The sequence below is a fragment of the Tetrao urogallus genome (assembly GCF_951394365.1).
Source record: "Tetrao urogallus genome assembly, chromosome: 6".
NCBI classification, from domain to species: Eukaryota; Metazoa; Chordata; class Aves; order Galliformes; family Phasianidae; genus Tetrao; species Tetrao urogallus.
Window position 1 is genome coordinate 3,801,767 of NC_136819.1, and position 16,984 is coordinate 3,818,750.

At 45.3% G+C, this 16,984-nt stretch overlaps 1 protein-coding gene across 1 annotated transcript in view; it reads left to right on the top strand.

Annotated features, from left to right (window-relative positions):
* Positions 1–1,279: 1,279 nt before the first annotated feature.
* Positions 1,280–16,984, top strand: part of NELL1 (neural EGFL like 1) — a gene marked incomplete at both ends in the record, with an annotated part of 285,943 nt that continues 270,238 nt past the window's right edge. The window contains 2 exons of the mRNA XM_079537825.1: positions 1,280–1,328; positions 5,236–5,364. Coding sequence (XP_079393951.1) covers positions 1,280–1,328; positions 5,236–5,364 — 178 coding nt within the window. The remainder of the gene's footprint in view (positions 1,329–5,235; positions 5,365–16,984) is intronic.

A 16,984-nucleotide genomic window follows, 5' to 3' on the forward strand; every position in this document is an offset into this window, starting at 1 on the left:
AACTGGAGGCAAATGGCTGAAATGCTGCTGGGATGAGCACCCCGGGGTTTCCTGGAGTGCACACCCTGCTAGCAGCCAGGAACAGCTGTTTCCAGTGATCTAACTAAATTAACGATTAGGCAGCCATGCCTTCTGATTACGCTGTTGTAAATGTGCACAATCACAACTGCCCCCTAAAAAGGGAATAGCTTCTATTTTATTTATTTTTATGTTCTTCTTTCCTAGAATCGTTTGAGTTGGAATGGACCCTTCCAAGGCCACTTGGTCCAACTCCCCTGCAGTGAGCAGGGACACCCACAGCTTCATCAAGCGTGCAGAGCCCCATCCAACCTGACCTCACATGTGTCCAGGGATGGGGTTTCCACTAAATCTCTGGGCAACCTTTGCGAGTGCATCACCACCCTCACTGTAAAATACTTCTTCCTTACGTCCAATCTAGTTTTTTATTTTGTTGTTTGTGTCATCCTAGCTTTCTCCAAATGTACACTTTAATATTTTTTTTTTGTGTGGGAACTGGCCTAGCTTTGTGTTAAGCAGAGCCTAACCACAGTGTGGTGAGGTGAAAAGGCAGAGAGGAGCCCCTCAGCCTTTCCACCAGCTGGGGCTTGATTGGAACTGTAACGAAGCAGGACCAGCTGGGATAGCCTTATGGGAGCTCCAGCCTATCATCTCTAACCCAACTTTAAATCAGGTGCCCAAGGGGATGGGGGGAAATTGTGAGGTAGAACCAATTTTCTCTATACGAGTGAGTGGAAATCGTGGCTGGAGAGAAAAAAAGTAGGTGAAGCGATTCTTTAGAGCAGCCATTGGAGCAGCATCTCCGATGACTTGCAAGTATGCTGAAGTGCTTTCTCCTTTTCACGCTTGACGGACGTGGAGGAGAGGGCGGTTAAGCGACTCGAGCAAGGACACCGGGAAGCCCGCGGCAGGGCACGGATCTCCGCGCTACGCTCCGGCGTTCCCGCGGCCTACGGGGCGGCGCAGGGGGCTCATCGTTTTGACGAGCCAGGGGGCGGCGGCCGGGGTCCGCGCTCGGGGCCGCTCCCACCCGGCGGCCGGGCGGCGGCGCTGGCGAGGCCCGGGGGGGCCCGCGCGTCACGGCGGGGGGCGGGCGGGGAGCCCCCGCCGCGGGGGCGTCGGGGCCGTGCCTGGGCAGCGGGCGGAGCCGCCGCCGCTGCCGGAGCCGCTCCGCGCGTCGGAGGCTGCGTTCGGCTCGGCTCCTCTTCGCAGCAGCTGCCGGCAGGGAGGGAGGCAGGCGGGCGCCGCCCGCGCCGCGCCGATGGGTCTGTTCCCGCTCCTCTGGGCGTGTGCGGCCGCCGCCGGGGCAGGTGAGGGACGGGACGGGGATGCGGGGCCGTCTCCCGGGGGAGCGCGGCAGGAGCCCGGCGGGTGGAAACTTTGCGGGGGGCCGTGGGCCGAACCCCGGCTCTGGGAGCTGCGGCGGGGAGCGGCGGCTCCGAAGGCGTTGGTGTGGGCGAGGGAAAGTTTCGGGGCGGCGGCTGCGCCCCGCGGGGCTGCGAGCCGGGAGCAGCGGGGAGGGCTGATCCGGCGGCGCCGTGCCCGGTGCCGGCCGCGGTGCAGCCCGTGGGGCCGCAGTGCCGTTTCCCCGAGGAGCGCTGCCGGAGCCTGTTCCCGGCGGCGGCTTTGTTCTCCCTTTTATCCCGAGCGCACCCTTGCTCGCCCGGGGGACGTTTCCTCGCTGGTGTCCGTAGGTGTTCTCAGGGAGATTTCCCGGTGCGATTGGCAGAAGCGCTGTTTTAAAATTGTTCTTAGTGTTTTCCCATTGACGTTCGTTGGTTTTGAGAGGCGGTGTACGTGGAATAGTTGGGAGAGCGTGCCGATCGCCCTTTCCTAGCAGCGTTCCCCCCAGCAGCGCACCCAGGTGCTTGAGGTGGTAAATAGGAGCCCGAACTCTCCTGCTCGGGTTGCGAAGCTGCTCGGAAAGTTCTTTGTGTACAACAATTACTGGTGGAGCTGCGGGAGGGCCGTGCGAAGTGCCTCAGGTGGAGATTCCACTTACCACCTGAATGATTGCACATGGTTGTGGGCACGGCTGGGCTGTGTCGGCTGTGCTTTGAAAGTTTCTCTGTCCCCAGGCAGCCCTCACACAGCGGGGTGGAGGAAATTCTGAATGTGTTGCACGCATCATACAGAGAGCGCGTTAGCTAGCTGGAGCGTGGTGTGATTGCCAGGGCTTGAGTGCTGGTGATAAAGGGGCAAGCAGAGAGTATGAGCTGTCGGAGCTGTGAGGTGGAATTAATTTCTTTTAGGGATTTCCTGGTGACATCACTCATAATTATATGGCTTAATCCTTTAATCTACTCTAGTGCCTTCAATTTGCGTTGGGCCAAATCCACCAAGTCCTGAGATGATTTCTGTGCCGGCCTCCTGAGTGAATTAGCTGGAGTTTTGCTTGTGTAAGCCACTGATGTGAGGGAAATGGCCCAATTACTTTAAATAGGAATTGAAAGCACCGTTGGTCAGGATGAAGCCTAAGCTTTGCACAGCTCTCCAGTAAGGACTTATGGGTTGATGGTTAATTTTGACTTCCAAAAGAAACAGTGTTTCCAGCCTTCTTTCTGCTGAAGGGAGGCAGCAGAACATGCTAGATGCAGTTGGTATGCTTGTGGAATCCTTTTGATAGAGCATGAGAGACCACAGGGGAAAAGGAGACTTAGTTATGATACTGAAGCTGCTGATTTGTTGTTTATTAATTATTTAACAAGGCTTCTGAGTGCTTGCTGTAGGCTGGAGGGCCAGCACAGGAAAATGACTAAAAATGACAATGTATTTAATGTAATGTTAGTCTTTTGCTAAATGGATTCTGTGACATTGGAAATCATCTTCTTCCTTGAAAGCACTTGAAAAGCTGGGAGGGGGCACACTGAAGTTGTCACACAGGATCCCCCCCTGGCATAAATTGAAATCTATGGAGCTGCAGTTGATCGGTACTTGTTGAGCCCCGGGTATCCAGGCTGGAATAAATAGCCTTAACAGAGCAGCGGAGCTTCGGTGATTTATGGGAGTGTCTATACGTGCTGGATGTGGTTTCTGTCCTCACCCTCTTGATGTCAGTGGTGGAGCATTCATTGCCTTTAACGGGGTCAGGATTTGTCTTATTGGATGTAGTCTGTCCTTTCTGTTGAGCAAGTTTTAGTCTCTACTCTGTCTGCCCTCATAGCAGTAGGCTCTCGGTGCTCCAGACACATCTAACAATCTAACATCTTTCCAATTAGGAAGAGCATACTCCCCTCTTGGTAGGGGAGGTGAGATTGTCTGATAAGTTAGTTTGCACAGTTTACAATGTGTGGCTTTTCTCCTGAATAAAATTCTTTTGAAGAAATAATAATTTTTTTTTTTTCTTTTCCTCCTTCTAAAACAACCTTTGCTTTAACATTTTTTGATCAGAAAGGCTGCTCTCTCTAATAATATTTCATTATCTGTGTTTGTGCTGGAGGATCTCAGGTTGCAGCCCTTGCACTGGAAGAGTTGCTGTAGGTTTCTCACAGGTGTTTTTGGTCTGCTCATATGCTCAGCATCGGTTGTAGCCCTGCAGTGCCTGAGCATCTGGGATGGGTGATGACACAGGTAGTACTGAAACTTGATGATGTTGCTGACTACCTGGGAAGTTTTGTTTTTTTTTTTGGAGAAGTTTATCTGGGTTCATCTGTCCAATTTCAACTTTCTACAGAGTGGTATTTATCCCCACATCTTCATGAAAGCACTGTGTATGTGGACATGTTGATATATTGGCACTTCTGGAGGTTCATTTCTGCCAGTGCCTCTGCATCTTGGTTTTCATTGTAGAGTAAGGTTGATAGAGACCTTTTTAAAACTGTCTGTTTTTACTAAAAGTGTCTCTGTTTTACTACTCAGCTTACTGTGCAATAGCATCCTCTGTGTTAGCACAGCTTGTTATCAGAAGGCATTTTAACATCCAAATAAAGGAGAAAGTACTGTGGAACAGATGATTTATGAGCAGAATACGTAACTTCTTGTTCATTCTGTACACCTCAATAATTTTTTTAGAGCCTTTCAAAGAATCAGACTGCTTAAATGATCCAGAAGTACAGTCTTGGAATGCCAAATAAATCAATTTAGACCTGAATGTGGAGTCCACTCAGTGGATATCAAACCAGATGTGTTTCACAGGTAATGTCCTTGCCCCACAGAAGTCAGTGGGAGTTTTCCCGTTGACTTGGCTGCATCAGGCTTTCATTCTCAGAACCTGTTCCCATTACTAATGATGTTAGCAAAAATTTTCATTAGGAAAGTGCTTGGATCCTGCTTGAGGTTGTTTGACCTATGTCCCAGGCACAGGTCTCGTGCTATAGTTATTACTACATTGAGAAAGATGCTGCGGTCAGGCTGGCCTGTTGCCATCCCTTGAGAAAGGAGATACGTTTAAAAATTCAGTGTACCGTAACCATTAAGTTGCCCTGAACTTCTGAAGGCACTAACTTCAAGCTATTTGTGTGTGCATCTTTTCTGTCAATTTCATCGACTCCCCTATCAATTAAAGGGCTGACCAGCCTTTTCTTGGGCATGAACCTTTCTAAATCTAGGTCTGGATTCAGCCTTCTACAGGACATGCTGCTGCAGATCAGAATGTTTAGTTAATGAACATTTCTTATTTGTTGGTAGGCTCTGGCGTGCTTTGTGGGGGCTGGCTGAGCTTAAATACAGAAGATGTGCTCCATAAGATTTATTGGCTTTGTGACTCACCTAGGGCTCTGTGATTATGGCATCTTTCATCCTGGTACCATATTTCCTCCAGGGTCATTTTGTGCAGTTGGTAAAATAGATCATATTTAGGCTGGTCTGTTGGTCTCAGTTACGTGTGAAGTGTGAGAGGAGTTTCCAGCCCTTGTGTCTCCCTGGAAATTCTGTAGCCAATAGCTGTATGCTGCACATCTCTTTCATCCTTTTGCGTAGGTGCTTATGCTTTTATTTATTGCTTTCAGCCTCAAAAAGATGCCGGGTTAACGTATCAGTTTTGTGATGTTTCAAGTTGTGCATAATAAAAGCTGTGAAAAGGAAATAGTTTAATTGAAAGATTTGGAAAAGAATATCTTTTTTTTCTTGCAACAGAATTACTGTGTCTTCTAAGTAATTACTGTATATGGGATGTGTGTGTAAAGATAATGGAAATGCCTACACTAGGTATTCTTCTCCATGCTTTTCATTATCTGATTTGAAATAAAAATTGACCTAACTCTGTCTCCCTCATCCCAGCTGTAGGATTTGGAATGGATCCTGACTTACAAATTGATATCATCACAGAACTGGATCTCATGAATACAACCATTGGGGTAACACAAGTGCCAGGACTGCACAATGCCAGCAAAGCATTTTTATTTCAAGGTAAGACACGTGTTCTTGACTCTCTTTCCCCAATTCTGTCTGTGTGAGCTCACAAGAGCTTTAATGCCTGAATCCCTGTAATAATGGTCTCACTTGTCACTTTCTTTTGCTCAAATATGTAAGGTTTTGGTTGGTTCTTGATTTTTGTGTGCTGCCAGATCACCAAGGTTAGCAGCCTCTAGAGAAGTTTTTTTTTTCTGGTAGATTTATGACACTCCCCAGTATTTTTTTTCCAATTAAGCATGTCAAAATGGTTCCAAGGTATAGACTGTTGTATTCTTGGGTACTTTCTGTCATTGTACACATGAAAGAGATGCACAGAGCTGAAGCTGTGTAGACAGGAGAAGGCAGATAATGTCTTGACACTGGTTAGTAATGTGTAGCAAGTCTTTCATTAACTGAGAACCACCAAAGTGAGAAGATCAAACTGTATTGTGTTTAACTGTCAGAACTAAGTACCAGTCACTTTGAAAGGTAATTTTTCATCCAATATTCTAAGATAATGCTTGAGAAACATTTTTTGTTTTAATGGAGTGAAATGCAGGATGAATTGGGAAGCTTTTCCAGAAGCCCAGATTAAGAGACAAAGTCTCATAAGAGGGACACTCATGTCACTAGAGATTAACAAACATTAAGGTGTGGGTAGGAGCATCTGTTACGGAGAATCCCTCTGTTTTTTGCCTGGTCAAGGTTAAGTGGCAAAGCAGACACTTCTGGAGACCATCTCAGATCTTGTTAATCATGTTTCCAATCTTCTATGCTATGCTGAGAAGTGAATTTTCACTGTTCGCCAGATCAGTGCCCAGAAGATGGGTGTTAATTTAATCACTTAAAGTTACCTGCAGAAAGTAGTTTTTCATTTGATACACTTGACTTCATCTGTAACACAAAAACCAATGCTGCAGTACAGGTATTCCTCCAAAGACTGCAGCAGTGGCCTAACAAACTTAAATTACTTGATTATTTCCAACTGCCATTCTGTGCAGCTAACAGCACCTGTGCTGATGAACTCTCATAGTGAGATGTTACAGACTTGGAGTTGTAGCTGTAGGGAAGATGACTAAGATGTGGGTTGTTTTTTTTTGGGGGGGGGGGGGGGGGGGGGGGGGGGGACACGACACTGATTGAGACTGAATGGTGTAAATCTTATGTCTATTCAGTCCTGTTTGCCTTGATAGGCTGCACCTGCAACTTACAAACTTTAGAGAAGACTGACTTAAAAAAAAAAAAGTACTGCCTGCAAAGCTCAATGCTTCTGTGAACATCTGTTTTTTAATGTCCGCTCACGTGAACAAGAGTTCATGATATGAAATGAATATACAATTCAGAGTCTGTAATTAGCTAAGTAAAGCTTTTTCTAATTCCTCCAGCAAAAAAAAAAAAAAAATCTTTTCAATGCACACAGGAATAGTCTTGTTCTTGGATATTGTTTATAGTATGAAACTTCTTGGAAGATGGCATAGGAAGTTACTGTCTTCAGGTAAGCTCGTCAGCCCTTGAGCTAGGAAAAGACTCAAGACCTTTGGAATATTGCTCCTTCCTGAGAGAGATCTGTGAGAGCTCTTTTGCTGCTGCTGTTGGATAGGATGGAAGTCTGTGGCTGCCTGCTGGCTGCTTCCCTTCTTGTTCCTGTCTGTTATTTGTTAAATGTCAGCAGCTGTATGAAGTCTTATTTAGTAATGGAGGTGACTTACTTTACAGCTACAGTTAGGCTGTGTGCCAGGTCCTTTGGCTGGAACCGGAAGGTACTTAATTTCAATTTTTATCTTGCCATACCCTAAGACTAGTACAGAGCCCACAGGGATGTATGGGCAACTGCTAAGCATAGGTTGGAAGAAGTTGTACTTTCTTTCCCCACAGAATTTCACAGAAATCCAGCCAACGTGACAGTCCTGGGGGAGAGAAAAGATTGAAAGTCAGTGCTTACTTGAAAAATGTCTGTATCCTGCTGGATTTGCTGCTCTCTTTCAGCAGAGCTTTGCTCTGATCAGCTCTTACCAGATGTTAGTAGCTGGTATGTGCTGTGCCTTGCTGCTCTCCTGTCAGTATGTGGGGCAGCAGGCAGACGGGCTCCCCCCACACCTGGCAGGCGGATGGCTGATAAGGGCACCTCATTAGGAGACCTCTTCACTTTGTGCTTTCACTGCTCAGAGTCTCCTAGTTCAGAGAAAGTGATTTTGTGAGTTTGTTGTCTGGCATGTGGTTTTCACAGGGCAGTTCTGCCTGCTCCTCACCCCCACTTTGGCTGTGTCCCTGCAGCAATGTAATAGGGCTCTGAGCTTAGACAAATGCTCCCCAGGGAACATTTTCTGTCTTGTAAGATGTTTTTCCTGATAGAACTTTGCTAGAGCTGTTCAAACTGGGAGTGTTACATTGTGCATCCCTGCAAGTCTAAATCAGTGAGGTAGAGAAATGGTAACTTTGCCCCAGACCAGATTGCATAGCGCTGTAGTGAAAATGTGAATCGTTTTCCCTAGCAAGGTTCTTCCTGTGTGAATTAAGCTCATTGGTGCTGGAAGCTTTATGAGTTTTGGATGCTCAGTTGCATTTAGAGGCAGAAAGATAAAAGGAGCAAGTGCACAGTAGGAAGATAAATGATTATCTTTAATTTGACTTTTTGATCAGTGGCATTAGCTCTCTTATAGAAGTACTGTTTGTTACAAAACTTCTGGAGATTGACCTCAGGATTTGATGTATCACAGAGGAAATGTAGAATGACTTTTCCCCTGAAGTCCAAAGCTACCTCAGTTGTAGCCAGTGCAGTATTCTGATTTTATAATACTGATAGTAAGAGTTGAAATTCGGATTGCCATGCAAAACAGTTTTACAGGCAAAGAATTAAATTTAACTCCATTGCAAACTGTGTGACAGCATGACAGAACCAAAGTGGCAATTGAGAGATGTGGGTTGCTTTTGGACAAGCAAATCTGTTTCTAATTCAGAAAAGCATAGAAACCTGCAATTAAGTGCAGTCATCTGAGTGGTCCTATTGGGATTTTTTCTTTGATTATTTCAGCTTGATATTTTTTTTTTCATTGATAAGTTCCGTTACTTGGACGTTTCAGTCCCATTCTCTATGAAATGGGGATGAGGGAATCAGAAAAGTGGTGTAGGTGCCGACAGCACAAATTAGATGATGAAATTTAGTTTCTAACTCACAGTTGCAATTGTGCAAACAGCATGTTATCCCTAAAATTGTGGTGTCTTATTTGTCATTAATAATTGAAAGAGTAGGGGGGAATAATTGTCGCATCCAGTCTGCTTATTCTAACAGAAAAGTTTAAAAGAAGGTGAGGGGAAACTCATGACTAGAGTGCTCTTGGGGAATGGGATCCCGTGGTCCTGGTGTCCAACTGCACATCTTTTTGCCTCCAGCCATGAGTTTGAAGAATTCAGGGAATCAGTTTAGGGGAGTGGGTGGGAAATCTAACTCAAAGAAATGTATTGGAAGTACTGATCACCCCCTTAATGCGTTACAACAATGTCTTACAAAGATTGCATGAAACACCTTTGTGAATACTATCTTGGCAACAAGAGGAAATGATACTGGAGTTACTATAACAGGATTATGGTATATGTTCTAGTATGTTAAGAAGCACTGAGCAGTGAATATCCTGCTTAATGGAGCTCAGTCCCATCCTATACTTCAGATAGCAGAGAAGCAGGGCTTGCTTTGCCTCCCACAGGGGGGAAACCTCAGCCTGAAGGTTCAGAAGCAGAGAAAGGCTTTAGTTATACATAAAGCCTGAGGAGGCACTTAGCTGGTCAGCTTTTTCCAGAGCTTTTTTGGGCAGAGTGAGCCCAATCTTTAGCCTGTTACATTATGCGATTACCTTAATCAGTGACTTTTGTTCAGCACTCAGTTCTCATTGTGGAAGGAAAATTTTATTCCTTTTACAACCTGTCAGCTACACTCATTTCTTTCTAATTCTTCTTCCCTCAACACCTCCCTTGAACCTCTTTGATAGAGGCTTAAAGTCATTACTTACAAAGCAGTTCCCACAAGGAGTTGATTAAGGTTTTGTTTTTCTCCTTCCTACCAATCTGGCAGTATTTTTAAACTTGGTCTTTAAATTAGGAACTGTCTTTTCACTCTATGTGCTGTCTGTAGCTCGGAGTAGTTTTGACCACCACCACATACTGTTAAAGGTCCACCTCTATGAAGTCCTTTTTTGCTTTGCTATTTCTTTTACTTGTATTAAACAAGCACTGAATTTATAAGGGAAACACCTGGCCTGTGGCTCCTGCGGCACAGAGTTCAGCCGTGCTCCTTCCTGCTTTGTATTGGTTACTTCTGGCTTCTTTTTCTATACAGCTGTATTTTCCTCTGACAGGAAAGGAGAAAGAAAAACGGGTGTCTTCGAGCATAGAGCACTCTTTTGTGAGGAAATCTTGTTGAGTTCCTGCAATGAGAGGGTCGTCCTGATTCAGGTGGAAGGGAGAGCAGGGCTGCAGGGCAGAGGTGCTTCTCAGTATGCTCCTGGGAGCTTCCAGAAGCAGCGCGTTCGTCCCTGTAGCTATTTTCTCTCAGAATGTTACGGATCCCAATTTCTAGACAGCTCCCTTCTTGACTTGCTAATTTCTCTCTCAGAGAGTGAAGGTGTTTCCAGACCCCTTTGAAGTTGAGTTTTGGAGCTGAATGTGTTGCTTGCTCTTAATACAAGGTAATCAGCCAGGGCCATTGCTTCATGCTATCTCTCCTGGGATGTTCATAGCAAACAGGAGGTCATTTTTACCTGGCAGAAAGCAAATCAGGGGGGGGCACGCCATGGGCACTTCAGCCCTGCTCCTCCTTCAGCTCTGAGGAGCAGAGCACTTCTCTCACTGTTGTCATGTGGGAGAGGTTTGGGACACCAGTGGTGCAGAGGTCTTTCCCTCCTGCCTCCCACTTGTGCTTTGGAAGAGGGGCCTTTATTGAGTTGCTTTTATTTATTGTTGGGTACAGCTCTTCACTGGCCTTGGCTGGCAGCTGGGTGCCTGCTTAGCCCCCCTAGCTGTTTTTTTTGCCCCTTTTTTTTCCTACATGTTTTCCTGAGGTGCCAAGAGTGCTCTGCAGGGACATTTGCCATGTCTGCTCACAGAGATTCTCCTCATAGCATCTCTGCTGCCAGCACCTCAGCACCTGGCATGGATCTGTGTTCAGAAGTGGATTTTGCATTTTTACCCTCTTTTTTTTCCTGTTTTACCCAAGTGCAGAGTTGCAGTATGAGAGTTGCAGTGTGAGAGAAGTGAGCAGTGGTGAAATAAAAACCCTTTGTGTGAGTGAAAGCATTGTGCAGGCCTGAGGTGCAGGCCTGCTGCCCCGAGCGTGCGGTAGTGTTTCCAGTATCGACCATTTCTGCTGAGGTGCTGGCACAGTCTGCCTGGGGGTCTGTCACAGAGTTGACCAGATCAATCTATGTCCGTGACAGGGGCGACAGGCCTCTGCCCTCCCCCCCAACCCCAGTCCCACAAAAATGGGAAGGAATGGGGGGGGAGGGCAGAGGCCTGTTGCCCCTGTCACGGACATAGATTGATCTGGTCAACTCCGTGACAGACTTTTGGCGCCCAGCGTGGGGCAGTGACACTTTAATACACCGTACACTACATGATGTTTTGATGTGGAATACTGAAACCCAAAAACAAACAAACAAAAAAACAACATAGAACCATGACAGGGTCGGGGGGTCACCATCCCTGGGGATGTTTCAGAACTATGGGCATGTGGTTGGTGAGGGTGGATTGGGGTTGAACTGGGGGATCTCTGAGGTAATTTCCAACTGTAACGATGCTATGGCTAACACCAGAGCACATTTTAGGATTTACTCAGAACTTTGGAGCTGCTGGCTCTGTTGGCTGGGGACTGGGCCGGCACCTGGGCTTGGCTGTGTGAGGGATGCTGGTGGGGTGAAAGCTGCTCTGTCAAATGCTGTTAAGAGCGAAGATGCCAGAAAGTTTGAGTGGCTAAATTCACTGATGTGCTTTCATGGGTGACTACCTGGATCCATGGCAGTTCTATGGGGAAAAACCGGGCAGTGTGTTTGAGCATCTGGGGGCCTGTTGCTCCTTGGTGGCCCTGTCTGAGGGTGATGAAAGAAAGTGCAGCTTCTCCGGCTCATGTCTGTCAGCAGGATGGTGAGCAGGTACTCGGTCTCTTTGAGATTGTAGTTGCTCTCATGCTTTTCACCCTTCTTCCCCAGACTTCTCTGAAAGCTTGAAAAGGAGGGAAGTAAAGCTGGAAATGCAGGGGTATGTAAAGAGCCAGTAATTCAGCTGGGATAAAGGAGCTCTGCCGAGAGGCAGGGAATGATACAGATTGATGCTGGGAAATGGGTGGTGAGTAGCAGTTGGATGAGATTAACAGTGACAGGCAGGGCAAGGAAACTGGAACTCACAGGGAGGTAGTTGGAGGGGAGAGAAGAGAAACAGCTGTGGCAAGGAGCTTGAGGCCCATGAGGGAATTGGTGGTGGCTGGGAGGAAAGCAGTGACGAGTGGTGTGAGGGTGCTGAGGGCAAGGGATGTGGGCACTGGGATAAGGAGGATGGTCACCAGAGATGCAGCCTGGAGGAAGAGGTGAGTAGCTGGAACTGAGGGAAAAAGCTTAAGTGCTGCAGTCTTGCATTGGGTGGGTAGGGTTCGGGTGAAGGTTTGCTTGCAGTAAGGACAGCAAATTTGGGGAAAAAGCACTGGAAGCTCAGATTTGGCAGCGCTGGGTGTCTGTGCTTTGTGCTAACTTTTAACAAATGTTTTTGGAGGATAAAACTTGGATTGTGTGTATTTAATTAGTGACTTGGAGCCTTAATTTTCTCTGCTTAGGTTGTTCACCTGTAAAGCTGAGGTACTAATACCCTTTTCTCTAACAGCAGTGGTGTGAAAAGAATTAATTAATTGTTGTCTCAGATACTGCGCTAGAATAATTAACTTGGTCATGTTCTGCTCTGTCTTCAGAGGAGGATTTAAATACAGTGGATTTACTCTTCAAGGTGTGCCTTGAACAATAAAAATAAGCCAACATCCTTATTTGTTAACTGGTGTTACTTGCTGTTTGTTCTTTGCTTTGTGCAGTGACTGAGGCAGGGCCCCTCTGGAAAGCAGTGTGTGATCCTGCCATTGAGGTTGGTGTTGTAACGTGTTCCTGCAGGGCTGAGCAAGGTTTCCTCTGTGGCTTCAATACTGACACCTGCTTAACTTCTTATTTATGTTTGTTCTTTCAATATGGCTCATGTTTTAGTTTTGTGTAAGTGATGTAGGTTTTTTTTTTTTTTTTTTTTTTTTTTTTTTTTGGCAATGAAGAAATGAGCCTAAGGGGTTTATGCTTTCTGCAAAACTGACCACTTTCAGTAGAGGGAGATGATCTGGAGTCAAGGTACAATGAGCTGGGTGGAGATGAGTGAACTGAATCATCAAGAAAGGAACAACTACTAGAGACCTAAATATTGAACGGTGCTCTCATGCTCTGAAGTTAGGCAATCTGCTATTCCCTTTGCCAGAGCTCAGTCATGGTTTTTAAGATGCTTCTGTATACCTATCCAGTGTTGGCTGTTTCCACTCCTGTCTCAATTTGAATTACAGCAAAGCAGCCCTAAGACTAAAATGTATCCCACATACGTGAAAATACAGTTTGTAAATCCTCACAGACTTTCTTATTCATTATACTCATTTTAACCCCTCACCCTCCTAAAAATAAAATATAAGCATAATCTAAAATAGAAACACGGCCATACAAAACTACAATGACTGATTTCCAATTTTTTTTCCATCCTGAAAGTTGTCATCCTCCCTTCTGTTATACTTGACATTTTTTGGATTTCCCGTCATGTCTTTAATGATGAGGGAAGAATTCTGAGCACGCCTTGCCTCTGCTCTTGGCAGTTATTTTTGCTTTGCTGGGTGATAATAATTGTTCTCCTTGTCTATCTTCATTGCTGCTGTGGCAAGTACAGAGGGACGTGGAAGAAGCACTTCAGTATTTCTGTAGTATGCTAAAAGCCTGCAATGCTTCTGGCAAACTGTTGACAAAGTCCTGTAAGGAAGATAAGCAGAAAGAAAGCAAAAGGTCTGTACTGTTCAGTGGGTGGGGAGAGGGAGTGGAGGAATTGGTTTCTGACATTGCTGGTAAATGTGACACGCTTCCCCCCGCTGCATGAGCAGCTAGGTTCTTAAAATGAGAGGAGATCAGTTTAGATAACGTGAGAATAACAGTTTGAGTTTCTTGTATCTTCATCAGAACAGAAACACAGCAAAAATGTCTTTTCCACCCCTCCCCCCAAAAGGATATGAGTGACCTGATACTCCTAAGTCTTATTATGCTGCGCATAATCGGGTTTTGTTAATTACTTATTTAGAAAATGAGAATTACAGTATGGTAAGAGTACCATTCTGTGATGTTCCACAGAGCGGGTGTGTGTGCTAGTGATAGCCCTGGGAAGTTGAAGGGATGTGGGGTGGTTGCTGGAGTTGTGCCTCTGCCCAGGGGTGGAGAGCCCTGCACCCACTGCTGCAGGTCTGGCTTGTGGGCCAGGTGCTGGGATCAAAGAGAGCTGAACAGGAGCATTGCTTGGTAAAATGGCTCATGGAGCAGAAGCACTGTGTTCTCATTGTAGATGGTGAAGCCTTGTGTCCTTTTATGGGTGCTCTGAACCCCAAGAGGGGTCTTTAGATTTCTCAAAACGGTTTTAATGGAAACATGTTAATGTCTGTTTGAAGGGAATATTTCTGTTTGCTCTGCTTAATTAAATGAAAAAAGACACGTGATGATGTTTATTTTCTAAGATTTTTGTATCTTAAAAAGGTACACAAAAGCAGATACAGACTAAATGCAAGAGGTGGGCATGGAAAACTTCCTGCAGTGAAAAGCCCTGCTGTCTTCAACTACCTATCAAGAATAAAAATTAGATGCTAGTTGAGACCTCAGCCTGCTTCTTCTATGCCAAACTCTAGATTAATCTTGCCACCTGCAGTGTGGGTGTATAAATGACACGAGAGGGACATTTTTTCCCTCATTTTTCATTTTTGCCACATAAATGGTGAGAAGTAATCATGTCATACTGTGCTGGTTTATGGCACTATATCATGTGATTGCTTTGCCTTTTGTGGCCTTTTCAATGATACAAAATGCAGAGCATTAGTAGTGTGGGTTTTTTTTTTTTTTTTTTTTTTTTTTTTTTTTTTTTTTAAGTAAATGGAGCAGAAGATTTCGGCACCTGGTGTCCACTAAAACATTCATTAAATCAGTAGTTACGTAGGCTGCTTACCTGCTAAAACAGCCAAATTGATTCTAGCTCTGACAATAGAGGGGCCTGTGAATAGAGGGGCAGTACTCTGTCTGAGGGCTGGTGTTCTGGCTTCCTAAAATCTCTCACTCCCCATCCTCCCAGCCTGTCTGCTAATGTTTCTGGATGTCCCACTGATCCTCTCCGGTGTAAATAGGAAAAAAATAATCAAAAGTAGTACAGGATGACTGCAGCTGCAGGGATTGCTCTAGGTGCCTGTGCTCCCCCCGTGCATATGGGTAGCTTCTACAGTTGAAGCTGGGAGTTCTCCAGTAGTGGGAGCAGATGATTCCTACAGTGGCCAAGTTGGTGGTGTTAAGGCAGTTGTGTTTCTCACTGCTCCTTCTTCTCCTGCCTTTTCCTTTTGTGTTTTGTAAGCTGCAAGGTAGCGTGGATGCCCTGAGAGTGCAACAAGCATGAAACTGGATCTTGGAGGTAAAATACTCGTTGCTTCTCTGATGAAAGGCTGCCTACAGCCGGCGCACAGATCCGTCTCTGCTTCTCTCTCTGCTCACTGCCTGTACCACTGTTGGAATTTCAGAGCCTGTTCTCAGGACTAGGGAAAACAACTAAGCCAAGGTGTGTGGGAGGAGAGTGGGCTTGATGCATGTGTCATGGTTTTTGTGGTCTGTGGAGGTCTCCGCAGATATTCGTCATGCTGTTTGAAAGATGAAGCAGTGCAGCTTAGAAAGTGACATTTGGAGTATAAATTGGGAAATGCTGATGATTTGGAAACCTCATGCATTGGCCTTTATCTCCAGCCTTCCTTGTAGGGGAATTTACTGAGGAGCTGTCAGAGCAGCACTCTGCACTATTAGTTACAGTAGTCTTCTTAGCAAAACGGGGGAAGTTGCTTAGGTTTGCTTCATTGTAATTAATTACAAAACCAGAACAGAATTAAGTTTTTTTTCTTAATGATAGTATTCCTCTCTCTGTGTTAGTCTTTTGTTCTCTGATGCTAGCGGTGCTTTTAATGGTTTTTGATGTCTTGCAAGTACCAGCTTTCAGATGGGATATTCTGCTTCTCTAGCTTTACGCCATCCTAATTGTTTCAAAATGTAGTCATTAAAACAGAAAGTAAACATGATTGCTGGTGTTATTGCTAACGGCAAGAAATGCAAAAAAGAGGGACACATGTGGCAGTTCTATTTAAATAAAAGCTTATTTTCCAAAACAAAGGCTTGTGGAGCAAGAGGGAGCACTTAGTACCCTGAGCACGTTTGCTGCTACGGATGAACCCACAGCAATGGATGCTATCAAAGTTGTCATATTTTATTCATGAGTTGTGGTGTGCTCAGATGAAATAAGAAAAGCGATGCTCAAAATCATAATTATGGTGTAAAAAGATAATACAGTTATTATTGTGGCATTTTTGAAAATTGTTAGAACTCTCAAATAATTCGTATGAAACTTGCAGGGGGAGACTAAGTGTGTTAGCTGTGGTTGTGCCTCTTTGCTGGGGAACTGTGTGCAGGGCTTCACAGAGATGGAATTATTCATATTTGGGGCGAAGGTGTAAACGTGTGCTCACGTGTGTCCCACAAAACAAGGGTGGCTATAACATTCAATATAAATCTAAAGAAGCTGACAGGAGGAATTATACTTGAGCAGAGAGAGGCCTTGACAAATGTTTTGTGCCCCGTGCCATTATCATGCAGTTAGTAAATCAAGCAGGCAGCTTGGAGTTAATTTTCTTCAGCAGCAACACGCAAATGATTTTTCTAAGGTAAAGAAAACAGAAGGGAGAATGAATTCATGGCACACATTTGTTTACAAATTGCATAAAGAAAATGAAAAAGCATATGATTTTTAGTAGTAAGGAAGCAAAATGCTTTAAAAATAATTAAGCAACTGTTCAGAGTGCCACTGTTGGAGCTTCTGACCACGAGAGCATGTCATCATATACTAACTTTGAACTTGTGGGGTGATTTCACTGCCTTTAGTTGGATTATTCCTGTGATTAAAAGGCTTTACTGGACTGGAAATCAAAACCTTTGTGTGGATGTAGCCAGGTCTGTTTGCTGCCAGAAGTAGCACTGGGCACTGTAATTTCTCTCTGCAGGTAAAGAAACTGAGCCAGAGGCCTCTGTTTTAAGGATCAGCTAACAACTGCTGAGCTCTGGTGCTCAGATGTGCATGCTGAAGGACACAGCCCTTCACCAGGGAGGCGAGTGCTGCTCTCTGAGCAGCCCTGCTGGGGTGAGGCTGGGATCTTCTGCACTGAGCAACTTGGGCTTTCAGCCTCTTCTGCTTTGCTGAGTCTTGGCGTTACTCTGAAAATCTGGGTTGTAGGCTATCTCTGCCAATGAGAAATCAGAATTATTGAAATTTCTAAAATGACAAATCATTCACTCCCTCTGCATAGTCA